Source organism: Nomascus leucogenys, chromosome 22a, assembly GCF_006542625.1.
Source record: "Nomascus leucogenys isolate Asia chromosome 22a, Asia_NLE_v1, whole genome shotgun sequence".
NCBI lineage: Eukaryota > Metazoa > Chordata > Mammalia > Primates > Hylobatidae > Nomascus > Nomascus leucogenys.
In genome coordinates, this window is record NC_044402.1 from 110,996,330 (window position 1) to 111,022,530 (window position 26,201).

The following is a 26,201-nucleotide window of genomic DNA, read 5'->3' on the forward strand; positions in this document are numbered from 1 at the left end:
CATCTTCACAGGGTGGCAGGAGAGAGAATGAGTGCCAAGAAAAGGGGGAAGCCCCTTATAAAACCATCAGATCTCATGAGAACTCATCCACTATCATGAGAACAGCATGGGGGAAGCCGCCGCCATGATTCAATTATCTCCACCTGATCCCACCCTTGACACCTGGGGATTATCACAATTCAAGATGAGATTTGGGTGGGGACACAGCCACATGATATCATTCCACCACTGGCTCCTCCCAAATCTTATGTCCTCACATTTCAAAACACAATCATGCCCTCCCAACAGTCCCCCAAAGTCTTAACTCATTCCAGCATTAACCCAAAAGTCCAAGTCCAAAGTTTCATCTGAGATAAGGCAAGTCTCTTCTGCCTATAGGCTATAAAATCCAAAGCAAGTTAGTTCCTTCCTAGACACAGTGGGGGTACAGGCCTTGGGTAAATACACCTATTCCAAATGGGAGAAATTGGCCAAAACAAAGGGTCTACAGTCCCCATGCAAGTCTGACATCCAATAGGGCAGTCATTAAAACTTAAAGCTCCAAAATGGTCTCCTTTGACTCTATGTCTCATATCCAGGTCACACTGATGCAAGAGGTAGGCTTCCACATCCTTGGCAGCTCTGCCCCTGTGGCTTTGCAGGGTGCAGACTCCTCTCAGCTGTTTTCGTGACTGGCACTGAGTGTTTGCAGTTTTCCAGGTGTACTGTGAAAGCTGGTGATGGATCTACCATTCTGGGGTCTGGAGGATGGTGGCCCTCTTTTTGCAGCTCCACTAGGCAGTGCCCCAGTGGGGACTTTGTGTGGGGGCCCCGACCTCACCTTCCCCTTCCACTCTGCCCTAGCAGAGGGTTCTCCATGAGGGCTCTACCTCTGCAGCAAATTTCTGCTTGGACATCTAGGTGTTTCCATATATCCTCTGAAATCTAGGTGGAGGTCCCCAAACTTCAATTCTTGACTTCTCTGCACCCACAGGCTCAACACCGTGTGGAACCTGCTAGGCTTGGAGCTTGTGCCCTCTGAAGCCATGGCCAGAGCTGTACCTTGGCCTTTTATAGCCATGGCTAGAGTGGCTGGGAAACAGGGCACCAAGTCTCTAGGCTGCACACATCAGGGGGACCCTGGACCTGGTCCCACGAAACCATATTTTCCTCCTAGGCATCTGGGCCTATAATGGGACGGGCTGCCATGAAGGTCACTGACATACCCTGGGGACATTTTCCCATTGTCTTGGTGATTAACATTCTGCTCCTTGTTACTTATGCAAATTGCTGTGATGGGCTTGAATTTCTCCTCAGGAAATGGGTTTTTCTTTTCTATTGCATCATCAGGCTGCAAATTTTCTAAACTTTTGTGCTCTGCTTCCCTTTTAAACATAAGTTCCAATTCCAAATCATATCTTTGTGAATACGTAAAACTGAATGCTTTTAACAGCACCCAAGTCACATCTTGAATGCTTTGCTGCTTAGAAATTTCTTCCACCAGGTACCCTAAATCATCTCTCTCAAGTTCAAAGTTCCACAGATCTCTAGGGCAGGGGCAAAATACCACCAGTCCCTTTGCTAAAGCATAGCAAGAGTCACCTTTATTCTAGTTCCCAACAAGTTCGTCATCTCTATCTGAGACCACCTTAGCCTGGACTTCATTGTCCATACCTCTGTCAGCATTTTGGTCAAAACCATTAGACAAGTCTCTAGGAAGTTCCAAACTTTCTCACATCTTCCTGTCTTCTTCTGAGCCCTCCAAACTGTTCCAACCTCGGCCTGTTACCCAGTTCTAAAATCACTTCCACATTTTCAGCTATCTTTACAGCAGCCCCCCACTACCCAGTACCAAGTTACTGTACTAGTCTGTTTTCATGCTGTTACGAAAAAATTCCTGAGACTGTGTAATTTATAAAGGAAAAAGGTTTAATGGACTCACAGTTCCACATGGCTGGGGAGGCCTCAAGAAACTTACAATTATGGTGGAAGGCACCTCCTCACAGCGTGGCAGGAGAGAGAATGAGTGCCGAGAGATGGGGAAAGCCCTTTATATAGCCATCAGATCTTGTGAGAACCCACTCACCATCATGGGAACAGCATGGGGGAAACTGCCCCCGTGATTCAATTATCTCCACCTGGTCCCACCCTTGACACATGGAGATTATCGCAATTCAAGGTGAGATTTGAGTGGGGATGCAAAGCCAAACCATATTACCCATTTTCTTTCTTGAATTAATGCTCACAGAGTTGATCTTTATGCAATATCTTGCTATTTCCAAGTGGTCGAGGCACACTGAAAGCTTCTAATCCACCGTCTTGGGAAAAAAGAATCTCTCTCTCTATATCTATATCTATATCTATATCTATATCTATATCTATGTATATATATGTGTATATATGTATATATATATGTACGTATAATGTTAAAAAGCATGTTTTCAAATAAATGCTGCTTGCATATGTTGATTTAGTTTGAACAATTTTGGAGTGGATTTCAGGACAGGAGAGAGAAAAAAGCAAGGAGTGAAACAACTCCACTCTAAAGGGAAGTCATAGTTTCCGGGTCTGAGTGGTGCTTCTTGCCTCGCTCCTGCCCTGACCCTTCATAGTCTCATGACTTTCACATGGCTCTAATAAGATATCAAAATTCGAGTGAGGGTTTCGGTTCCTATCTCTGTTCTCCCAGTAACTAAACAAAAAAGGGTAACTTGTCCCTTCTCTTTACATTTTAAAATAAGGAAGGGTTGTATTAGCTCAGTGTTTCTCAAGGCTCGATTCACCTTAATTGACTGAAGAGTTTTTTAAAAATCCCAATTTCTTTGGCCCTTGTCATAGATATTCTGATTCCTCTTATTTGGCAGAAGACCAAGGCGCTAATCTAATTTTTAGAAGTTCTCTATATGGTTCTCTTGTGCAGGCAGAATTGAAATAATTGGCTTTGCTAAGATCTCTCCATCACTGACATCCTGTGACGGTGGATAATTTAACTCTTCCTAACTACAGAAAAAGGGAGAAGCTCTAGAGATTCCACTGATAACCTCTTCAAGGTTATATCACATGCTGCCACTAGATGGCGCAGGCAATTCTTGGGATGGAGGAGATTCTGGTTATTTGGGATTTTCATTTTCCCTGTGCAATATGCTTGAGACACTCAGCTTAAGAAGCTTCGTGGGGGAATGACACTTTAGCTCCTTTCCCCAAACTCGAGGCCCAGAAGGTACAGCTGTTTTGCTTGACAAGTCGATAGAGAGAGACTCATTAAATAAACGTTCTATCGTCTGAAGGGAGAAAGTAAAACCCCCGGCATAAATATTAGTTCACATTTTTCTTATTATTTCCAGCAGGTGTGTGTTCTTCCCTTCTCTGTGTCTTTCTCTCTCTAACTCTTTGTTGGTGGCCTCTTTTTACCTTTATCTTTTCCCTTTTCTTGGTTTCTGTCTGTAACCACTGTTTGTAAACTGGTTATGATGAATTTACAGGTGGATTAAATCTTAGTTTGCCACCTTTGTGGTAGATAAAAATTTTAGGAATCCAAAAACGATACCTACACAATATTCTCAGAAGGGTGAACACATTCAGGTTACAATGGAAAAATTCTTATTCAGGAGACTTCCGCTGTAATGTTGTTTGTTCATAGAAGCTGTGGTAGCACCCGCCAAATCCAGGAAGAAATATGCCGTATCAGGGAAAAACAGTCAAAATCCTCTCCTCTTTACAGCACAATTCGGGTGACTGCCAAAGCTCTTAGTGTACATACAACTAGGGGTTTTTGCACAACAATAGGGTATGCTTCTCTGATGCTTTTCATTGGAGGACCTCATAGCACATTGCTGCTTTATTCCATAAAGCTGCCTCTTTCCCCTGGGCTGTCAGAATAGGAAGATGTGTTGTGATTTTTTTTTTTCAAAGAGATTGCATTCCTTCCCTGGCTTTGTTCCAGCCCAGCTGCTTGTTGTGTTCAGGGAGATGCTGCGCTCTTGGTGCCAGGATATACCACTGTGCTTTCTTCTTCCCTGAGTGACATATACTGATGGGTCACTGCCTGAAACAGTGGAACAAGGCATGGTGTGTGTCCACCCGTGAAGACCCATTGTTTATTCTTCCCTAGTTTCCATCTAGCAGCATCAGGTTCCCATCTTCATTAAGAAACAAAACAACCGACCAAACAAAACCCCACAAACAATGCAAAATAAACTGCCACAAATGCAAGAAAAAAGTCATTTTTTATTTTACATTAATAGCTAATGTTGAGTGCATACTATATTCTGGATACTGTTTTAATCACTTGTCATATGTTGTGTCATTAATCCTCGCATCAATGTCATGAGCTAGGTCCTATTATTATCCCCATTTTACAGATGAAGAAATTGAATAAAAGTAGGGTTAAGTAAGATGCTCAGTGTCATGCAACTGATAAGCTGCTGAGCCAAGCTCTGATTCCAGGCAATCTGACACAGTACACCTTAACTCTATATCTAGATTCCAAAGGGTTGTGTATTGGAGTCACAAGCAAATAAAGGATAGATTCTCCAGTTGGATAGTTGTTAGAAAAGGGTGTATTTCCTGTTAATGTAGCTATATTTCTTTTGGTATAAGATTGAACAGATGCTCCAAACCCAGTTCTACCCCATTCTGGAGGACCTAAGTACATTGTGGCATACCCACTTCTTACTGGCAGAAAAATTAAGAGGAGGGAAACTTCCTTCTCAGTTGTGACTGGGATCATTTAGTGTGTCTGCACAATCCTAAACAAATTTAGAAATTGAACAATTGGGAGGATGACTCACTTTTTTTTTCTGACTCAGTTCTACACTACTTAAAAGTAAACAGGAATAGGGGCTGATATATAAGGCATTTGGGAGCTTTTTCTCGTAGGTCATACGTGACCTCTTTAGGTCAACAGAAGTCTGGAAGAAGGAGGCCACCACTCACTCTGCCTAAGAGTGTGTTTTTAGGATAATTCATGTGATATTGGGCATGAAGAAAGCAGACAGCTTTCTGAAATGAGCTATTTCCAAGGGAGTACAATCATATTGCAAAGGAAGCATCTAGAAGGAAGAAATTCATCCCATAATTAGGGCTCTGAAATATTTTCAATCAACATATAGGTTGGTGCAAAAGTAATTGCAGTTTTTGCCATTGAAAGTAGTGGCCAAAACCGCAATTACTTTAGCACCAACCTAATATCATGAAGAAAGAAAAGAAGCACAGTCCTTGCTAGAAAACAGTGACAATCTCAATAGAAGAATCTAAGAGCTAGAAGACTCAGTTGAAAACAACAGAATTGGGCCGAATAGGAACAGCTCCAGTCTACAGCTCCCAGTGTGAGTGACACAGAAGACAGGTGATTTCTGCATTTCCAACTGAGGTACCGGGTTCATCTCACTGGGGAGCGTCAGACAGTCGGTGCAGGACAGTGGGTACAGCACACCAAGGGTGAGCCGAAGCAGGGCGAGGCATCGCCTCACCCAGGAAGCGCAAGGGGTCAGGGAATTCTCTTTCCTAGCCAGGGAAAGGGGTGACAGAGGGCACCTGGAAAATCAGGTCACTCCCACCCTAATACTGCACTTTTCCAACCGTCTTAGCAAACGGCACACCAGGAGATTGTATCCCGCGCCTGGCACGAAGGGTCCTATACCCACGGAGCCTCACTCATTGCTAGCACAGCAGTCTGAGATCAAACTGCAAGGCGGCAGTGAGGCTGGGGGAGGGGCGCCTGCCATTGCTGAGGCTTGAGTATGTAAACAAAGCACAGGGAAGCTTGAACTGGGTGGAGCCCACCACAGCTCAAGGAGGCCTGCCTGCCTCTGTAGACTCCACCTCTGGGGACAGGACATAGCCAAACAAAAGGCAGCAGAAACCTTTGCAGACTTAAATGTCCCTGTCTGACAGCATTGAAGAGAGTAGTGGTTCCCTCAGCATGCAGCTTGAGATCTGAAAATGGACAGACTGCCTCCTCAAGTGGGTCCCTGATCCCCAAGTACCCTAACTGGGAGGCACTCCGCAGTAGGAGCAGACTGACACCTCACACGGCCAGGTACTCCTCTGAGACAAAACTTCCAGTGGAATGATCAGGCAGGAACATTTGCTGTTCACCAATATCCGCTGTTCTGCAGCCTCTGCTGCTGATACCCAGGCAGACAGGGTCTGGAGTGGACCTCCAGCAAACTCCAACAGACCTGCAGCTGAGGGTCCTGACTGTTAGAAGGAAACTAACAAACAGAAAGGACATCCACACCAAAACCCCATCTGTATGTCACCATCATCAAAGACCAAAGGTAGATAAAACCACAAAGATGGGGAAAAAACAGAGCAGAAAAACTGAAAATTCTAAAAATCAGAGTGCCTCTTCTCCCCCAAAAGAACGCAGCTCCTCACCAGCAATGGAACAAAGCTGGACGGAGAATGACTTTGACGAGTTGAAAGAAGAAGGCTTCAGACAATCAAACTACTCCGAGCTAAAGGAGGAAGTTTGAACCCATGGCAAAGAAGTTAAAAACCTTGAAAAAAGATTAGACAAATGGCTAACTAGAATAACCAATGCAGAGAAGTCCTTAAAGGACCTGATGGAGCTGAAAACCGAGGCACGAGAACGACGTGACAAATGCACAAGCCCCAATAGCCGATTTGATCAACTGGAAGAAAGGGTATCAGTGATGGAAGATCAAATGAATGAAATGAAGCGAGAAGAGAAGTTTAGAGAAAAAAGAATAAAAAGAAATGAACAAAGCCTCCAAGAAACATGGGACTATGTGAAAAGACCAAATCTACGTCTGATTGGTGTACCTGAAAGTGATGGGGACATTCAGATTCAGGAAATACAAAGAATGCCACAAAGATACTCCTCAAGAAGAGCAACTCCAAGACACATAATTGTCAGATTCACCAAAGTTGAAATGCAGGAAAAAATGTTAAGGGCAGCCAGAGAGAGAGGTCGGGTTACCCACAAAGGGAAGCCCATCAGACTAACAGCTGATCTTTCATCAGAAACTCTACAAGCCAGAAGATAGTGGGGGCCAATATTCAACATTCTTAAACAAAAGAATTTTCAACCCAGAATTTCATATCCAGCCACACTAAGCTTTATAAGTGAAGGAGAAACAAAATACTTTACAGATAAGCAAATGCTGAGAGATTTTGTCACCACCAGCCCTGCCCTAAAAGAGCTCCTGAAGGAAGCACTAAACTTGGAAAGGAACAACCGATACCAGCCACTGCAAAAACATGCCAAATTGTAAAGACCAGCGAGGCTAGGAAGAAACTGCATCAACTATCGAGCAAAATAACCAGCTAACATCATAATGACAGGATCAAATTCACACATAACAATAGTAACCTTAAGTGTAAATGGGCTAAATGCTCCAATTAAAAGACACAGACTGGCAAATTGGATAAAGAGTCAATACACATCAGTGTGCTGTATTCAGGAAACACATCTAACATGCAGAGACACACATAGGCTCAAAATAAAGGGATGGAGGAAGATCTACCAAGCAAATGGAAAACAAAAAAAGGTAGGGGTTGCAATCCTAGTCTCTGATAAAACAGACCTTAAACCAACAAAGATCAAAAGAGACAAAGAAGGCCATTACATAATGGTAAAGGGATCAATTCAACAAGAGGAGCTAACTATCCTAAATATATATGCACCCAACACAGGAGCACCCAGATTCATAAAGCAAGTCCTTAGAGACCTACAAAAAGATTTAGACTCCCACAGAATAACAATGAGAGACTTTAACACCCCACTGTCAACATTAGACAGTTCAACGAGGCAGAAAGTTAACAAGGATATCCAGGAATTGAACTCAGTTCTGCACCAAGCGGACCTAATAGACATCTACAGAACTCTCCATCCCAAATCAACAGAATATACATTTTTTTCAGCACCACACCACACCTATTCCAAAATTGACCACATAGTTGGAAGTGAAGCACTCCTCAGCAAATGTAAAAGAACAGAAATTATAACAAATTGTCTCTCAGACCACAGTGCAATCAGACTAGAACTCAGGATTAAGAAACTCACTCAAAAGCACTCAACTACATGGAAACTGAACAACCTGCTCCTGAATGACTACTGGGTACATAACGAAATGAAGGCAGAAATAAAGATGTTCTTTGAAACCAATGAGAACAAAGACACAACATACCAGAATCTCTGGGACACATTCAAAGCAGTGTGTAGAGGGAAATTTATAGCACTAAAGCCCACAAGAGAAAGCAGGAAAGATCTAAAATTGACACCTTAACATCACAATTAAAAGAACTAGAGAAGCAAGAGCAAACACATTCAAAAGCTAACAGAAGGCAAGAAATAACTAAAATCAGAGCAGAACTGAAGGAAATAGAGACACAAAAAAACCTTCAAAAAATCAGTGAATCCAGGAGCTGGGTTTTTTTAAAAGATCAACAAAATCGATAGACCACTAGCAAGACTAATAAAGAAGAAAAGAGAGAAGAATCAAATAGACCCAATAAAAAATGATAAAGGGGATATCACCACCAATCCCACAGAAATACAAACTACCATCAGAGAATACTATAAACACCTCTACACAAATAAAGTAGAAAATCTAGAGAAATGGATAAATTCCTCAACACATACACCCTCCCAAGACTAAACCAGGAAGAAGTTGAATCTCTGAATAGACCAATAACAGTCTCTGAAATTGAGGCGATAATTAATAGCTTACCAACGAAAAAAAGTCCAGGACCAGATGGATTCACAGCTGAATTCTACCAGAGGTACAAGGAGGAACTGGTATCATTCCTTCTGAAACTATTCCAATGAATAGAAAAAGAGGGACTCCTCCCTAATTCATTTTATGTGGCCAGCATCATCCTGGTACCAAAACCTAGCAGAGACACAACAAAAATAGAGAATTTTAGACCAATATCCCTGATGAACATCGATGCAAAAATCCTCAATAAAATACTGGCAAACCAAATCCAGCAGCACATCAAAAAGCTTATCCACCATGATCAAGTGGGCTTCATCCCTGGGATGCAAGGCTGGTTCAACATACGCAAATCAATAAATGTAATCCAGCATATAAACAGAACCAAAGACAAAAACCACATGTTTATCTCAATAGATGGAGAAAAGGCCTTTGACAAAATTCAACAACCTTCATGCTAAAAACTCTCAATAAATTAGGTATTGATGGGACATATCTCAAAATAATAAGAGCTGACAAACCCACAGCCAATATCATACTGAATGGGCAAAAACTGGAAGCATTCCCTTTGAAAACTGGCACATGACAGGGATGCCCTCTCTCACCACTCCTATTCAACATAGTGTTGGAAGTTCTGGCCAGGGCAATCAGACAGGAGAAGGAAATAAAGGGTATTCAGTTAGGAAAAAGGAAGTCAAATTGTCCCTATTTGCAGATGATGTGATAGTATATCTAGAAAACCCCATCTTCTCAGCCCAAAATCTCCTTAAGCTGATAAGCAACTTCAGCAAAGTCTCAGGATACAAAATCAATGTGCAAAAATCGCAAGCATTATTATACACCAATAACAGACAAACAGAGAGCCAAACCATGAGTGAACTCCCATTCACAATTGCTTCAAAGAGAATAAAATATCTAGGGTCCAACTTACAAGGGATGTGAAGGACCTCTTTAAGGAGAACTACAAACCACTGCTCAATGAAATAAAAGAGGATACAAACAAATGGAAGAACATTCCATGCCCATGGGTAGGAAGAATCAATATCATGAAAATGGCCATACTGCCCAAGGCAATTTATAGATTCAATGCCATCCCCATCAAGCTACCAATGACTTTCTTCATATAATTGGAAAAAATACTTTAAAGTTCACATGGAATCAAAAAAGAGCCCTCATTGCCAAGTCAATCCTAAGCCAAAAGAACAAAGCTGGAGGCATCACGCTACCTGACTTCAAGCTATACTAAAAGGCTACAGTAACCAAAACACCACGATACTGGTACCAAAAAAGAAATATAGACCAATGGAACAGAACAGAGCCCTCAGAAATAATGCCACATATCTACAACTACCTGATCTTTGACAAACCTGACAAAAACAAGAAATGGGGAAAGGATTCCCTATTTAATAAATGGTGCTGGGAAAACTGGCTAGCCATATGTAGAAAGCTGAAACTGGATCCCTTTCTTACACCTTATACAAAAATTAATTCAAGATGGATTAAAGACTTAAATGTTAGATCTAAAACCATAAAAACCCTATAAGAAAACCTAGCCAATATCATTCAGGACATAGGCATGGGCAAGGGCAAGGACTTCATGTCTAAAACACCCAAAGCAATGGCAACAAAAGCCAAAATTGACAAATGGGATCTAATTAAACTAAACAGCTTCTGCACCACAAAAGAAACTACCATCAGAGTGATTAGGCAACCTACAGAATGGGAGAAAATTTTTGCAATCTACTCATCTGACAAAGGGCTAATATCCAGAATCTACAAAGAACCCAAACAAATTTACAAGAAAAAAACAACCCCATCAACAAGTGGGCGAAGATTATGAACAGACATTTCTCAAAAGAAAACATTTATGCAGCCAAAAGACACATGAAAAAATGCTCATCATCACTGGCCATCAGAGAAATGCAAATCAAAACCACAATGAAATACCATCTCACACCAGTTAGAATGGCCATCATTAAACAGTCAGGAAACAACAGGTGCTGGAAAGGATGTGGAGAAATAGGAACACTTTTACACTGTTGGTGGGACTGTAAACTAGTTCAACCATTGTGGAAGTCAGTGTGGCCATTCCTCAGGGATCTAGAACTAGAAATAGCATTTGACCCAGCCATCCCATTACTGAGTATATACCCAAAGGATTATAAATTATGCTGCTATAAAGACACATGCACACGTATGTTTATTGTGGCACTATTCACCATAGCAAAGACTTGGAACCAAGCCCCATGTCCAACAATGATAGACTGGATTAAGAAAATGTGGCACATATACACTGTGGAATACTATGCAGCCATAAAAAAGGATGAGTTCATGTCCTTTGTAGGGACATGGATGAAGCTGGAAACCATCATTCTCAGCAAACTATCACAAGGACAAAAAACCAAACACCGCATGTTCTCACTCATAGGTGGGAATTGAACAATGAGAACACATGGACACAGGAAGGGGAACATCACACACTGGGGCCTGTTGTGGGGTGGGGGAAGGGGGGAGGGATAGATTAGGAGATATACCTAATGTTAAATGATGAGTTAATGGGTGCAGCACACCAACATGTCACATGTATACATATGTAACAAACCTGCACGTTGTGCACATGTACCCCAAAACTTAAATTATAATAAAAAAAAAGAAAACAGCAGAATCATAGGGCAAATGTCCAAGGGAGCTGATGAAGAGAGACTCAGTATTCAAAGACTTTTACAACTTCATAAGCAAAGCTTAAGACTCAGCAATAGGCTCACATCATACTCCTGGTCAAACCTAATGAGACACGGACGGTAATGGGGTTTGCCTAGAACAACACAGAAAGGAGCTATTACCAGGTCCACCTGGTCGAGGGTAAATACCAATTCCTTAATGAGGGAGGACTATAGACTAAACTCAAAACTGACTGAAATATTTTACAATTGCAGGCATATATACTTTGTGTATTTTTCTCATTTACACATTGCGGTTTCAATAATCTTCAATAAATTTATTCACATCAATATCATTCTCTAGTTAAATAATTTCTCTTAAGTCTTATTCTACATGAGTCACTGAACCCCAATTTGGGCCAAATTTCAGATTCACCAATTAATTGTCTCCTGATATTTCCTTACCAACCACAGGTGGCTCAAGTTGGACATCATTAAAAGTGAACTTACCATTTTTCCCTAGCCTTCTTCATTTTCCTAGAGACCACATTTGAGAGAATGACAAAACCAGCTGCATTGTTTCTCAAGCCCGAAACATGGATGGTGACTTTTATGTGTGCAAATATTTATTTATGTTTTTCTTTTATTATTATTTTTTCAACCTTTATTTCAGATTCAGACGTTACATGTGCAGGTTTGTTTCATGGGTATATTGTCTGATGCCGAGGTTTGGGATACAAATGATACCATCACCCAGATAGTGAGCATAGTACCCAACAATTTTCCAATCCTCGTCCCCATGCCTCCTTCCCCACTCCAGTAGTCCCCAGTTTCTCTTGTTGCTATCTTTATATTCATGAGTACCCAATGTTTAGCTCCCACTTAAAAGTAAGAACATGCAGTATTTGGTTTTTTGTTCCTGCATTAATTCATTTAGGATAATGGCCTGCAGCTACATCCACATTGCTGCAAAGGACATGATTTTATTCTTCTTTATGGCTGTGTAATATTCTATGGTATATATGCAGCACATTTTCTTTGTTGAATCTACCATTAATGGGCACCTAGGTTGATTCTATATCTTTGCTATTCTGAAGAGTGCTGCAATGAACATGTGTACGCATGTGTCTTTTTGGTAGAACAATTTATTTTCTTTTGGATACATACATATCCTCCAGTAGTTATATATATATATATATATATATATATATATATATATATATATATAAAACTATGAGCTAGCTATCTATCTATCTATCTATCTATCTATCTATCTATCTATCTATCTATAGAGAGAGAGAGAGAGAGAGAGAGATATCTCCATAATGGGATTGCTGGGTCAAATGGTAGTTCTGCTTTGAGTTCTTTGAGAGATCTCTAAATTGCTTTCTACAGTAGCTGAGCTAATTTACATTCCTATCAACAGTGTATAAGCATTCCCTTTTCTCCACAGCCTCGCCAGCATCTGTGTTTTTTGACTTTTTAGTAATAGCCACTCCTACTGGTGTGAGATGGAATCTCACCGTGGTTTTGACTTGCATTTCTCTGACAGTTATGTGGAGCATTATTTCATATGTTTGCTGACATATGAGAAGACATATGTTGTATGTCTTCTTGTGAGAAATGTCTGTCCATGTCTGTTGCCTGTTTTTTAATGGGGTTAAGTTGGTTTTTGCCTGTTGAATTGTTGAAGTTGCTTATAGATTCCAGATAGTAGACCCTTGTTGGATGCATAGTTTGCAAATATTTTCTCCCATTCTGTAGGTTGTCTGTGTACTCTGTTGATAGTTTCTTTTGCTGTGTAGAAGCTCTTTAGTTTAATTAGGTCCCACTTGTGAATTTTTGTTTCTGTTGCAAGTGCTTTTGAGGACTTAGTCATAAATTCTTTCCCAAGGCTGATGTCCAGAATGGTGTTTCTTAGGCTTTCTTCTAGGATTCTTATAGTTTGAGGTCTTACATTAAATCTTTAATCCATCTTCAGTTACTTTTTGTGTATGGTGAAAGGTAGGAGTCCAGTGTCATTTTTCTGCATATGGCTAGTCAGATATCCCAGGTCCATTTATTGAATAGGAAGTTCTTTCCCCATTGCTTGTTTTTGTTGAGTTTGTCAAAGATCAGATGGCTGTACTTGGCACTGTTTCTGGGCTCTCTATTCTGTTTCATTGGTCTATATGCCTGTTTTTGTAGCAGTATCATGCTGTTTTTGTTACTGTAGCTTTATAGTATAGTTTTAAGTTGGGTAATGTTATGTTTCCAGCTTTGTTCTTTTTGCTTAGTATTCCTTTGGCTTCTCAAGCTCTTTTTTGGTTCCACATGAATTGTAGAATAGTTTTTTCTAGCTCTGTAAAAAATGACATTGGTTGTTTGATAGGAATAGTGTTGAATCTGTAGATTGCTTTGGGAAGTGTGGCCATTTTAATAATATTGATTCTTCCAATCCATGAACATAAAATGTTTTTCCATTTGTTTGTGTCATCTATGATTCCTTTGAGGAGTCTTTTGTAGTTCTCCTTGTGGAGATCTTTCACCTCCTTAGATATATGTATTTCTAGGTATTTTTTTTGTAGCTATTGTAAATGAGACTGCATTCTTGATTAGGCTCTCAACTTGAACATTATTGGTATATAGAAATGCTCTGGATTTTTGTACGTTGATTTTGTATTGTGAAACTTTACTGAAAGTGTTTATCAGTTCCAGAAGCTGTGGCAGGGTCTTTAGAGTTTTCTAGGCATAGAATCATATTATCAGTGAAGAGAGATAGTTAGACTTATTCTTTACCTATTTGGATGTCTTTTATTTCCTTATCTTGCTTGATTGGTCTGCCTGGTACTTCTAGTACTATGTTATATTGCTTGAATTGGAGTGGTAAGAATGGGCATCCTTGTCTTGTTCCAGTTCTCAATGAGAATGCTTCTTTTTTTTTTTTTTTTGGTCTGTTTAGTATGATGTTGGTTGTGCATTTGTCATAGATGAATCTTCTTATTTTCAGATACATTGCTTCAGTGCCTAGTTTGTTGAGTTTTTTTTTTAATCATTAAGAGATGTTGGATTTTATCTAAAGCTTTTTATACCTCTTTTACAATGATCATATGTTTTGTTGTCAATTCTTTTTATGTGGTAAATCAAGTTTATTGATATGTGTGTGTTGCATGAACTTTACACCCTAGGAATGAAGGCTACATCATCATGGTGAATTAACTTTTCAATATGCTGTTGAATTTGATTTGCTAGTATCTTATTGAAGATTTTTGTATCTATGTTGATCAGGAATATTGGCCTGTAGTTTGTTTTTTTTCTTTGTATCTTTGCCAGGTTTTGGTATCAGGTGAATGCTGGCTTCATAGAATGAGTTAGGAAGGAGTCCTGAGGAACTCTTTCTGTTTTTGGAATAATTTCTGTAGAATTGAAACAAGCTCTTCTTTGAATGTCTGGTAGAGTTTTGCTGTGAATCTATTTGCTGTGGAGCTTTTTTTGGTTGGTAGGTTTTTTTTTATTACTTATTCAATTTTGGAACTTGATATTGGTCTGTTAAAGGTTTCAATATTTCTTTCTGATTAAATGTTAGTAGATTGTGTGTTTCTAGGAATTTATGTATTTCCTCTAGATTTTGTAGTTCGTGTGTGTAGATGTGTTCGTAGTGGTCTCTGAGAATCTTTTGTATTTCTGTGGGATTGGTGCTAATGTCACTTTTGTTGTTTCTGATTGTGCTTATTTGGATCTCTCTCTTTTTGTTGTTAATCTAGCCAGTGGTCTCTTGATCTTGTTTATTCTTTCAAAGAACTCACTTTTAGTTTTGTTGATGTTTTTTGTATAGATTTTTGTGTCTCATTTCATTCAGTTCCACTCTGACTTTTAGTTATTTCTTTCCTTTTGCTAGCTGTGGGGTTAGTTTATTTACCTTTTTCTAGTTCCTGTTGGTGTGATGTTAGATCGTTAATTTGAGATCTTTCTAGCTTTTTGAGGTGGGTATTTAGTGCTATAATCTTTTGTCATAACATTGCTTTTGCTGCATCACAGAGATTTTGCTATGTTGTATCTCTGTTCTCATTTATTTCAAGGAAATTAAAAAAATTCTTCCTTAATTTCATTGTTTACCCAAAAGTCATTTAGGAGCAGGGTGTTATTAATTTCATGTAATTCTGTGGTTTTGAGAGATCTTCTTGATATTGCTTTCTGTTTCATTCCACTGTGATGTGAGAGTATTTCTATGTTTTTGAATTTATTGAAATTCAATAAATTTGAATGGCTGAGTATGTGGTTGACCTTTGAGTATGTTCTGTGTGTAGATGTGAAGGATGTACATTCTATGGTTGCTGGGTGGAGTATTTTGTAGGTGTCTATTAGGTACCATTTGTCAAGTGTCATATTTAAGTCCAGAATTTTTTTGTTAGTTTTCCGCCTCAATGATCTGTCTAATGCTGTCAGTGGGGTTTAAGTTCGGTTGATGACTTCTTATACTTCTTTCTTATTCTTTCTCTCTCACCACCTCATCCAATTGATTCACAATGCCTACACCTTCTATTTTCTAACAAACTCTTGAATTTAATTGCCTTTTCCTCTTTCCCAGTGTCTTTAAGTTCACAATCCTTTCACTTCTAACCTATATTATTGTCTTTCTGTCTCCTCTGACCACATTCCTATGTGCTCTTCTCTTTGCTTTGGTGATTTTTCTAACGTGCATATCTGATCATATTACTTCTCTGTTTAAACTCTTTCAGTAGTTCTGTAGAGCCTTTAGGACAAAACTAAACTCTGCCTTACTGAATTAAGCACATGATGATTTGAACTCTGGTTATCTCTACCTCATACCCCCACCTCATCTTTTGCATGCAGTGCTCCAGGTGGGCTACTGGATCAGGTCTTGCTATCTTTATATATGCCGTTCTCTCTATCATCCCCTACTTGTCCTTCACAACTCAGCTCATGCTATCATCTGCAGAAAGCTTTTAAATGATAGACCCCAGCTATATAGTTAAGACTTCAATTTTTCTTTGTTTCTTCAATATTTTTCAAATTCATCTCTTTACCACATCCACGATGTCAGGCTTTTCTTATTCTATATCAGTTATTTATTTAAATATTAGCTTGCTTTTTTCTAATGTCCTTTTCCTGTCTCTATTCTTTGTGTTTATGCATATATTAATATATGTCTATTGGTGCTGAGTTTTGGCTTAGTCTTTTCTATATCCCTATTTTATTTCTCTACATATTTTCCATATGATGTTTTATAAAGGAGGAAATATTTCATAAAGGACCTTATAATTCCACTTTATTAATAACACTAACCTAAGGAAAGCCCAAGACAAACACATTGAACTTTTTCACTAAATTCTTTTAAGTTAGTCTTGCTGTAATCATACTGTTCTCAGCAGTTAAACGTTTAGTTGTATCAAAGACTAATATACTTTATTGGTGCATAATCTTCAAAGAGAGTCTTAAGGTCTCCAAAGCAGAGAGCTAGCACAGGCATAGGTCAGAAGTCCACGGTGTGCTCATGACTTCTTGTAAAGTAAAGGTTTCTATTTGTCGATGATAAGACAAGTAGACTAAGATCAGCCCAATTCATAAATTTGGTCTGGGTCAGATACAATTCATAGATATCAACCAATAGATGTGTGAATTGCAATTGTTAGTGGCCTTGAACTGCCCCACCTTGAATCCAGGGAAATCAATGTGGCTTTGTTCAGCAGTGACTGCCTGAAAGGACCATAAATCAGGAGCCTCCATAGAACCCTTTTATTGTCAAGGTAATGGCAAAGAAAAATGATAGCAGTTATTCCATTTACAGAGTTTAGCCTTTTTTCTTCTTCCTGATTGTTGTTTCTTCCAGTTTTCTTTTTGTATCTGAATAATCACAGCATGTAGCTTTTGAATGTTTTTCTTAGAGGAATGTGTGATATAAAACAGCATGAAGTTCTCAGTTAGAAGGATGTCTTAAATAATTTTGTCAAAACTCTTATGGCTATGCTGTAGTTTGAACTGGCCAACCAAATGGTCATCCAAAATCAGAGTTTTATACCTTTGGTAACTGTTAGCCACCGTTTTTAATTTCATGTCATAATTATATGTCAGACCCAGGCCATTATACATGCTATCTATGTGACTGAAATTTGTTCATTTTCCCCTATAAAGAGTGATTAGTAGCAGTAGATTGCTGATGGTAATGCTATGATAGTTTAAGTGCCATATAGTTTAAGAACCATATATGGTTCTGTATAGTCATGATGCCCTGACATTTTTGTATGTTGTGGTCTGTTGTGTCTTTCCAGAGATTTGTCACTAATATTTCTCAAGGTGCCAACTATTGCGAGTTTCTAATTTTATAAATTAGACTAGATTTGCAGTGATCTCTATGATGATGCTGTTACTGCCACTTAATTTCTTTAGTGGGAGAGATAGTATTGCTAGAGCCATTTGTCCTAGGTATGTTAGCCAAACGCTAATTATTGCTCAATATCTGTTCTCTTCCTTTTCCTTAGTAAAAGAAGTCCAGATTTTTCAAGTAGGTAGATGGGTGGTTAGAATAAAGACTATCTTTCCCAACCATTCTTGTAGATAGGTGTGGCCATTTACTATGTTCTGGCCAATGGAATGAAGGTGGAAGTAATGTGCAGCTTACAGAAAGTGTCTCCAAAGGGAATGGCTTTCTACTTTTTCTTCTTTCTTTTTTCTAGATGACTGGAATACAGATATGATGGCTGAGACACCAGCAGCCATGTTGGACCTTGGGAAAGGAAGTCACATAAGAAAAGGAACAGGGTCTCTTCTTCTGTGGAGCCTCATAGCTGCCCAACTGCTGTACTTAACAGACATGAGAGAGAACTAGGTTTCTAACTTATTTAAGCTTCAGCTGTTTTTTTTTCTGAACTAAATTCTCATTATTACAAAATACAAACAAAATAAAGATTGAGAACTGATGCTGACAATTCTGTGTTTCCTAAATTCCCGACCAACGTTTCTGAATGCTGAACCTTTCCAGGTGGGTGACCTGCAGGCCCCTTTAAATCTAAATTTACCAAATCCAGCTCATTATCTTAACCTCAAAATTTTCTCCTCTTGTGTTTTTTAAGGTTTTTATTAGTTCCAAATGAAAGCCTTAAAAACATCTTTAGTTCCTACCCTTCTCTCACCAATTATGTGAGTGAAACCAGCAGAGTTAAGATTTTCTTCTGAAATGGTCTTAAAAAATCAGAATACAATCTTAAGTTTCTTGATGAGTTTCTGTAGAAAATTAGATGTGTTTATCAACTTGTGCCAAGTTGTTCCTTGCTCTTTGTATAACTGTCCCATCTTTACACATTATTAATTTTGCCTTATCAGAGTTGCTATTTAATACTTTAATTCAACTTCTGGAGAACTGATTGCATTTTGCCCAAGGTGTAATCCCACTTTCTGAAACTACAGATAAGTTATATGAAAATTCTTTAAAAATGAATAGGCTATGTGCATCTAAAGTATTCCTAATATATTTCATATTCGTTTGATGCCATTCTGAAAGTGAAACTATAATTCATCACTTTAGTATCAATAATAAACATTAAAAAGATGTTGCATCTGAAGTTTGAAATACTGTAGTGTACAAAATTTTATTTCCTAGAAAGTGATGCTTAAAGAAATGTTAGTAGTTTGGCATAGGTCTAATTCTGAATAATTATTGTAATTGACAACTATCATTGTTTGCAGCTACCCATTATCTTCTAAATGGCCTTCAGAAATGATGGAGAAACTGACACAGTATGAGTATTTCCTGCCCTACATGGATTTTGAACTTGAATTCCCAGCCTTGCTTGCATCTAGATACAGGCACGTGACCCAAGCCCCACCAGTCAGATGAACCCAATGGAGACTTTAGTTCAAAAGCATCCAGTATGAGGGAGCAGTGAAGTTTGCATTTTCCTGATGAAAATGTTGGAAGAGGTATTTGGCTTTGTTGCGGGGGAGGGCAATGATTTATGCAAAAGTTCCTAATGAAAAAATGGCGTTGTTCTGGGTTGTAGGGATATAACCAGAGATGCGTTCCAGCATACGGTGCTCAGAGGCAGCTGTGGTAGCTGTGGTAGCTGTGGTTTTCTCATCAGCCTGTCTCTGTCATGTTCCTGGAAACACGTCTATGTGCTTATTGTTATATTCCTCAGGTAAGTTCTGAGAAATACAAATCGTCATTGTTTATTTACTTATATTTTTAAATCAAATTTCTGATTTATTCATGTATTCCAGTTTATCCTAAGATGGTGATGTATGCCTCGGTATTGATTTTGCTAAATTTATATAACTTTGATAAATATAAAACACATATATTTAAAAAAGTTTATTAATGTATAATTGACATCCAATAAGTTGTACTTACAAAGTATTTAATTTGATGCACTTTTACATATGTATACATCTGTGAGACTATTACCAGAGTCAAGATAGTTAATCTAGCCATCACACCCAGTGTTTCTTTATTTTATTTTACTTTAAGTTCTGAGATACATGTGCAGAACATGCAGGTTTGTTACATAGGTATATATGTGCCATGGTGGTTTGCCGCACCTATCAACCCGTCATCCAGGTTTTAAGCCCCACATGCATTAGGTATTGGTCCTAATGCTCTCCTTCCCCTTGCCCTCCACCCCCCGACGGGCCCCAGTGTGTGATGTTCCCCTCCCTGTGTCCATGTGTTCTCATTGTTCAACTCCCACTTACAAGTGAGAACATGCACACTCAATATTTCTTAATGCCTTTTCATTATCTCTCCTTTTTGCCTACCCTCTCTGTCTCTAGTTGACTCGATCTATTTCTGTCACTATACATTAGTTTGAATTCTAAAATTTTATACAGATGGAATCATACAGTATGGATTATTTTTTGTCTGGCTTCTTTCCCCAAACATAATTATTTTGAGGTTCCTCCCTGTTGTTGTGTTTGGCAATCAATGGTTCATTTCTTTTCACTGCTGAGTATTCCATGGTATGAATGTACTACAATGTTTTTTACTCACTCACCTGTATGAATATCAGAATATTTGGGTTTGTTTTTAGCTACTGCAAAATAAAGCTGCTAAGAGCATTCATGTGCAAAAGTTTTATGGGCATATGTTGTCATTTCTCTTGGGGGAAAAAGGGGATCCAATGGTGGATCATGTGGTGAGTGTATGTTAGGCTTTTTATGAAGCTTCAGAATTGTTTACCAAAGTGGTTGCAACATTTATATTCCCACCAGCAGTGTATAGGAGTTCCAATTCTTTGAGGAACTCACCAACATTTGCCAAGGCTAGTCTTTCAAATTATAGCCATTCTTATAGGTAGGTGGTATCATCTCATGGTAGCTACAACTTGCATTTCTCTAATGGCTAATTTTTTGAAAGATTTCCTTGTTACAGAATCCGAGATTGACAGATTTTTTTTTCTAGTAGTTTAAATATGTTTATCCTTAATCCTTAATCATCCTTTCATCCTCATATTTTTTCTTTCCACGTTTCCTTTTTTCTCAATTTTCAAGATTTTTCCCTTTATTAATGGTTTTGGGCAATTTTATTATAATATTCCTTGGTGTAGTTTTCTTCATGTTTCTTGTGCTTGAGGATCATTGAGCTTGCTTCTACTATTGGTTTATAGTTTTTATCAAATTTAGAAGATTTTCACCACTGATTTTCACATAGTTTTCTGTTTCCTAATTTCTCCCTTTTGGGAAGTCATATATTGGACCACTTGAAGTTGCCTAACAGCTTACTATTGCTTCGTTCATTTTTTAAAAAAATTCTTTTTCTTTTCATGTTGCATTTTACAGAGTTTCCATCGCTATGTATTTGAGTTCACTGCTCTCTTCTTCTGCAATATGTACTTTGGAGTTAATCCCATCCAGCAGATTTTTAATATCAGACATTGTAGTTTTTATCTCCGTAAGTTTAATGCTTGTTTTTAAAAATATCTCTCATGACTCTGCGTAACTGCTTGAACTTATGAAATTGAGTCATAATAACTACTTTAATTTCCTTGTCAATTCTAAAATTTGAGTCAGTTCTGGGTTAGTTTTGATTGACTTATTTTTCTCCACATTATGAATTATATTTCCTGCTTCTTTGCATGCCTGGTAATTTTTTATTAGATGTCAGACACTGTGATTTATTTGATGCTAGAGATTTTTGTTTTATTATAAATATCCTTAAGCTTTGTTCTAGGTCACAGCTAATTACTTGCTAACAGTTTGAGCCTTTTGGATCTTGCTCTTATGACTTCTTAGGTGGAATCAGACCCATATATAGACTATGGCTAATTATTTCCCACTATTGAGGCAAGGCTCTTCTGACTCTAATACTCTGTGAATTAGGAGGTCTTTTAGTTTTTCTGTTCCCTCTGATCTTTCCAGGTGATTCTTTTCCTAGCCTTGGGTAACTTCTTCACATGCGAGTGTTGAATACTTCAGGGGGTCCATGTGCAGATCGCCAAAGTTCTTGATATATTCTGGATACATGTCTTTACCAGTAATATGATTTACAAATATTTTCTGCCAATCGGTGTTTTATGTTTTCATGTTCTTAACAATGCCTTTGAAGTCAAATTTTTAAGTTTTGATAAAGTCTAATTTATCATTCTTGTAGTTTAAGGATCAAGCTTTGGTGTAGTTAAGTGTTATTTTTAAGAATTGTGTTTTAACTTTAGCCAGAGTAGATTTTGTTGTTTGCAAGTCAGAAATCTGACTGATATGATAATTAAAGAAAAAGGCCAAGAGAATTACATTTTCATTCCATAAATTTTGAATCTAAAATGTGAGTGAGATACTCTGGAATCATAACAATTTATTCTGGTCTCATAGTTTCTGTTGCATGCCTTTGCTTCTGTCAACCAGATGGTGCTATTGGATTGGCTACCAATGAACATCCTTATCTGAATAGTTGAGGTTGTAACGATCTAAAAAATCTCCAGAGATAATAGTGGACAGTTGCTATCACTTCTTGAGTTCATGGACCTCATCACCATCTTATATAATTAGAAAGGGCATACCACTGTCTTGGTGAGACCTCAAATATAAAATAGAGCACCCCCTAATTAAAATACCTTATGATAAATCTATGACTTGGTCTTGGGTTCTTATGAGCAGGTAAAAGTGCTCTGTTGTATAGGAAATCATTTGATTGTGAAAAATGTTCTGACAGATATCAATAATTAAATTAAGTGAAAAATTATATTAATCCATAATTAAAGCAGTTAATCCATTATTTATTGTAAACAAAGCTACCGTGGAATTCCAACATCTGAGCAAACTCTTGTGAAATAAGAAAATAACTGAATTAGAAAATGGGAGATCCAGGTTAAAGTCCTGGCCCTAACACTAACTAGCTGTGAGATATTGGGCAACTCTCTTTTCTTATCTAAGCTTCTGTTTTGTCATCTGTAAAATAAGCATGGGCTAGGTAATGTGAAGTCCTTTATGTTTTTTCTGGACCTTACTGTTAGTATAGAGAACCAACTGGAAATACCTTCTTCACTGCCTTAAACCAGCAGACTTTATTTTAGGACAGAGTGAGTAGTTTGTTGCTAACAACTTTGGGGGATACTGGAGAAGGAATAACCTGTAGAGGCAAGTTGGTTGTGGTGCTTGCACACTTTGTTAATTTTTTTGTATAGATGTAAGAGGTACAAGTGCAGTTTTGTTCCATGGATATATTGCAGAGTGGTGTCTTTTATTCTACAGTGTCTTTTATTCTACACTCTGTGTCCATGTGGGCACATTATTTAGCTCCCACTTGTCAATGAGGACATGAGGTCTTTGATTTTCAGTGTCTGAGTTGTTTCACTTAAGATAATGGTCTTCATTCCCATCCACGTTGCTGTAAAAGACATGATTTCATTCTTTTTATGGCTAAATATTATTCCATTGTATATTTTCTTTATCCAGTAATCCAAAGAATGAATGTTCATGCAGGCACATATAAAGTGCTTGGCATTATTTCCTGCAGTGGGTGTGCCTGAAGGTGAGGCAGAGATGGACTGGAAAGATTGACGTTTCTTTGACCAGCAATGCTGAACCTTTGCTCTTTACTAGAGGCAATGGCTTCATTGTGCAAATCAAATATGTGCTTAGTGGAGGGTACCTGAGGTCAAGGGCTAGCCATATAGATGACTATGAGGGAAATGCAGTCCGCATTCTACGATAGTCATTACTTTTTGTATATTCCTCAAAGTTTTGGTATACCATATTAATAAAACAGCATATGCAAAAGGACCTACCAGAACAGCTGTCAGAATGCAGGCACTCAATGAACATACCTTCCCTTCTCCCAGCTTCCTCATGCCTTCCTTCTAACATGTACTATGCTCTTTATCTTTATAAACCTCTGGACCCCTCTTATGGATTTCTGACCATTCAGGGTTTTCAGTTTGAATCTGCCCCAGGCTTTTATTTTTTTCTAAAGTTTTATTTTTATAAATATTTAATGACTGCATATATTTTTCTTTCTTGAACCTACATGATATCTAGCTAGTGTAACCAAAGGGCAATTTATTTAGAAACAAGGTATTAAATTAACTTAACTAATATTTATTGAATGCTTACTGTATGCTAGTTAATATTATAGTGATGAGGATATAGTAGGAAACAAGACTAATCAAAGTTCCTGTCTCCATGGAGCTTATACTTGAAATAATGCAAGGTAGAACTATAATTAAGTAGTGGATATATTATTTTTGTTATCCCACATGTATTTATCTGTTTCCTCATTTTATGGTTTCTGTACCTCAGTATTTCTACGGGGAACTTGTCATCCTTATTTAACTGGAGTCTTAGTGGAACTGTACCTGAAAATACTCCAATCTCCCTTAGCTAATTCATGGATATAGCAAACCATGCTGGACCAATCAGATTCTCTGTTAGGTTGAGTAACAAGAAAATAATTGGAGTGAATTCAGCTCAAAGATGGCATTCTGACAAGATCATTGACTCCTGTTTCCTAGAACCTCAGAGCTTTACTAGTTCTTGTTGGTTCCAAGACCTTATTTTTAGGCTGTTCTGTCTGTGCAAAACCTCCTTCAGTGTTTCTTGTTTAAGTTGCTGAATGTACTTTTGTGTTGCTTGGAATCCAGTAGTCCTAACTTACACCAAATCTGGTAAAGTAAGAAGTGTTAGTTTTTACAATCTCTATTAATTCAAATTCAATTCTCAAGTCTCATCCACTGAACAGACAGGAAATAAAATCTAATTTTTATTGGAAGGGGATCCTCCTTTACTGTAGTGATAAGAACTAAGGAGTCTCTTGTCATCATCAGTCATTTTTCTACTTGGGTCATTATTGAAATACCTATTATCCCAGCTTCTGTGCCACACCAAGGACAAGGAAATCTTTGGTATGGCTGGGTATCCCTGAGTTAGGTTTCAGCTTCTACAGGCACACCATGCAAAACTTAGTATATATAAGCATATATAATGTCTCTGAAACTTTGTACTTTCCAGCTAATTATTCTGATGCAAAACCTCCCTCAGACAATTAACTTATCTGACAGACTATGCTGTCTTTTAAGAACAGGGCAAACTATCACGTTCATTCTGTCTTGTTCACTCACCTGTCCTCTCTAAATTACTCTGGATTTGTGTACTGAACTCAAGGGAACAATTAATTTATTCATTCATTTAGCATACATTTATTAAATTTTTCATGTCTTCCAGGTCCTGCTTAAGGCTTTGAAGTTATAAAGAACTTATAGCTTCTGCTTGATGATGACTCACATTTAGAGTGAGGAAGGTAAAAGTTTAGTGAGCTGGTGGCTAAATAATCAAATAATTTTGGCAGTGATAAGGCACACAATAGAGGTCTAAAAGTAGGCATAATGGGAGCATAGGGGAAGCTCTTGAGTCTGTTTGGAGATGTCATACCAGTGATGGCTTGCAGGAGAGGATAGCTGGGCTGAGCCTTAGGAAACAAGTAGAAATTTGCTTAATATACAGGTGGAGTAGGAGTAGTACATTCCAAGCAAAGTAAAATGGAGAGAGAGAGAGAGAGAGAGAGAAAGAGAGGAGGAAGGAGAAGAAGGAGCAGCAGTAGGAGAAAGACAAGGACAAGGACAAGGTTGGGAAAAGGAGACTGGGTGAGAGAAAAGAATGGCATGTGCAAGAAAATGCAAGCAGTCCCACATGACTGGTATGACTGCAATGAAGAGTCCATTGGGAAACTAATGGGAGATGAGCATGGAAAGGGAGGCAGAGGACAAAGTGTGGTGGGTAAAGAATGAGGGATGAGTTCATGTCCTTTGCAGGGACATGGATGAAGCTGAAAACCATAATTCTCAACAAACTAACACAGGAACAGAAAACCAAACACCACATATTCTCACTCATAAGTGGGAGTTGAACTATGAGAACCCATGGACACAAGGAGGGGAACATCTCACATTGGTGCTTGTTGTGGGGTGGAGGGGTAGGGGAGGGATAGCATTAGGAGAAATACCTAATGTAGATGATGGGTTGATGGGTGCAGCAAACCACCATGGCACATGTATACCTATGTAACAAACCTGCACACTCTGCACCTGTATCCCAGACCTTAAAGTATTAAAAAAAAAAAAAGAATGAGTTTTATAAATGGGCTGTCCTGGGTGAAAATTCCAGCTTTATTTCTTTGGTGCCATGGACTCAAGGAAGTTACTTAACTCAGTTTTCTTATCTGTAAAAGAGAGAAGGCGGTAATACGTCCGTTTTAACATATTGAAAGGACTAAATGGATTTATGAATGAAAACCACCTAGCATGGGGCCTGCCGCATAGTAGAATTCAAAGACATTTTTCTTTCCTCACTTCCCTGCCACCCCTACCCCACACACCCTGAAATCTATCACAAGAGCCATAAAACTAGAGGCTACTGATAAAAAGTGCTTGGTGGATACATTTGGGAAGCAGTAGGAAAC

General features: G+C 38.4%; 1 protein-coding gene across 2 annotated transcripts in view; it reads left to right on the forward strand.

The window, feature by feature from the left end:
• The window catches only part of CPS1 (carbamoyl-phosphate synthase 1), a 197,876-nt gene that overhangs the window by 22,251 nt on the left and 149,424 nt on the right, over positions 1–26,201 (forward strand). The window contains exon 1 of one of the 2 annotated variants that reach the window (XM_030803337.1): positions 19,174–19,240. The exons of the other annotated variant lie outside the window; for it this stretch is intronic. Within the exon in view, the coding sequence (XP_030659197.1) occupies positions 19,223–19,240 (18 nt within the window). The 5' untranslated portion in view covers positions 19,174–19,222. Of the gene's footprint in view, positions 1–19,173; positions 19,241–26,201 lie in introns of those variants that run through there. 2 annotated transcript variants of the gene reach the window in all.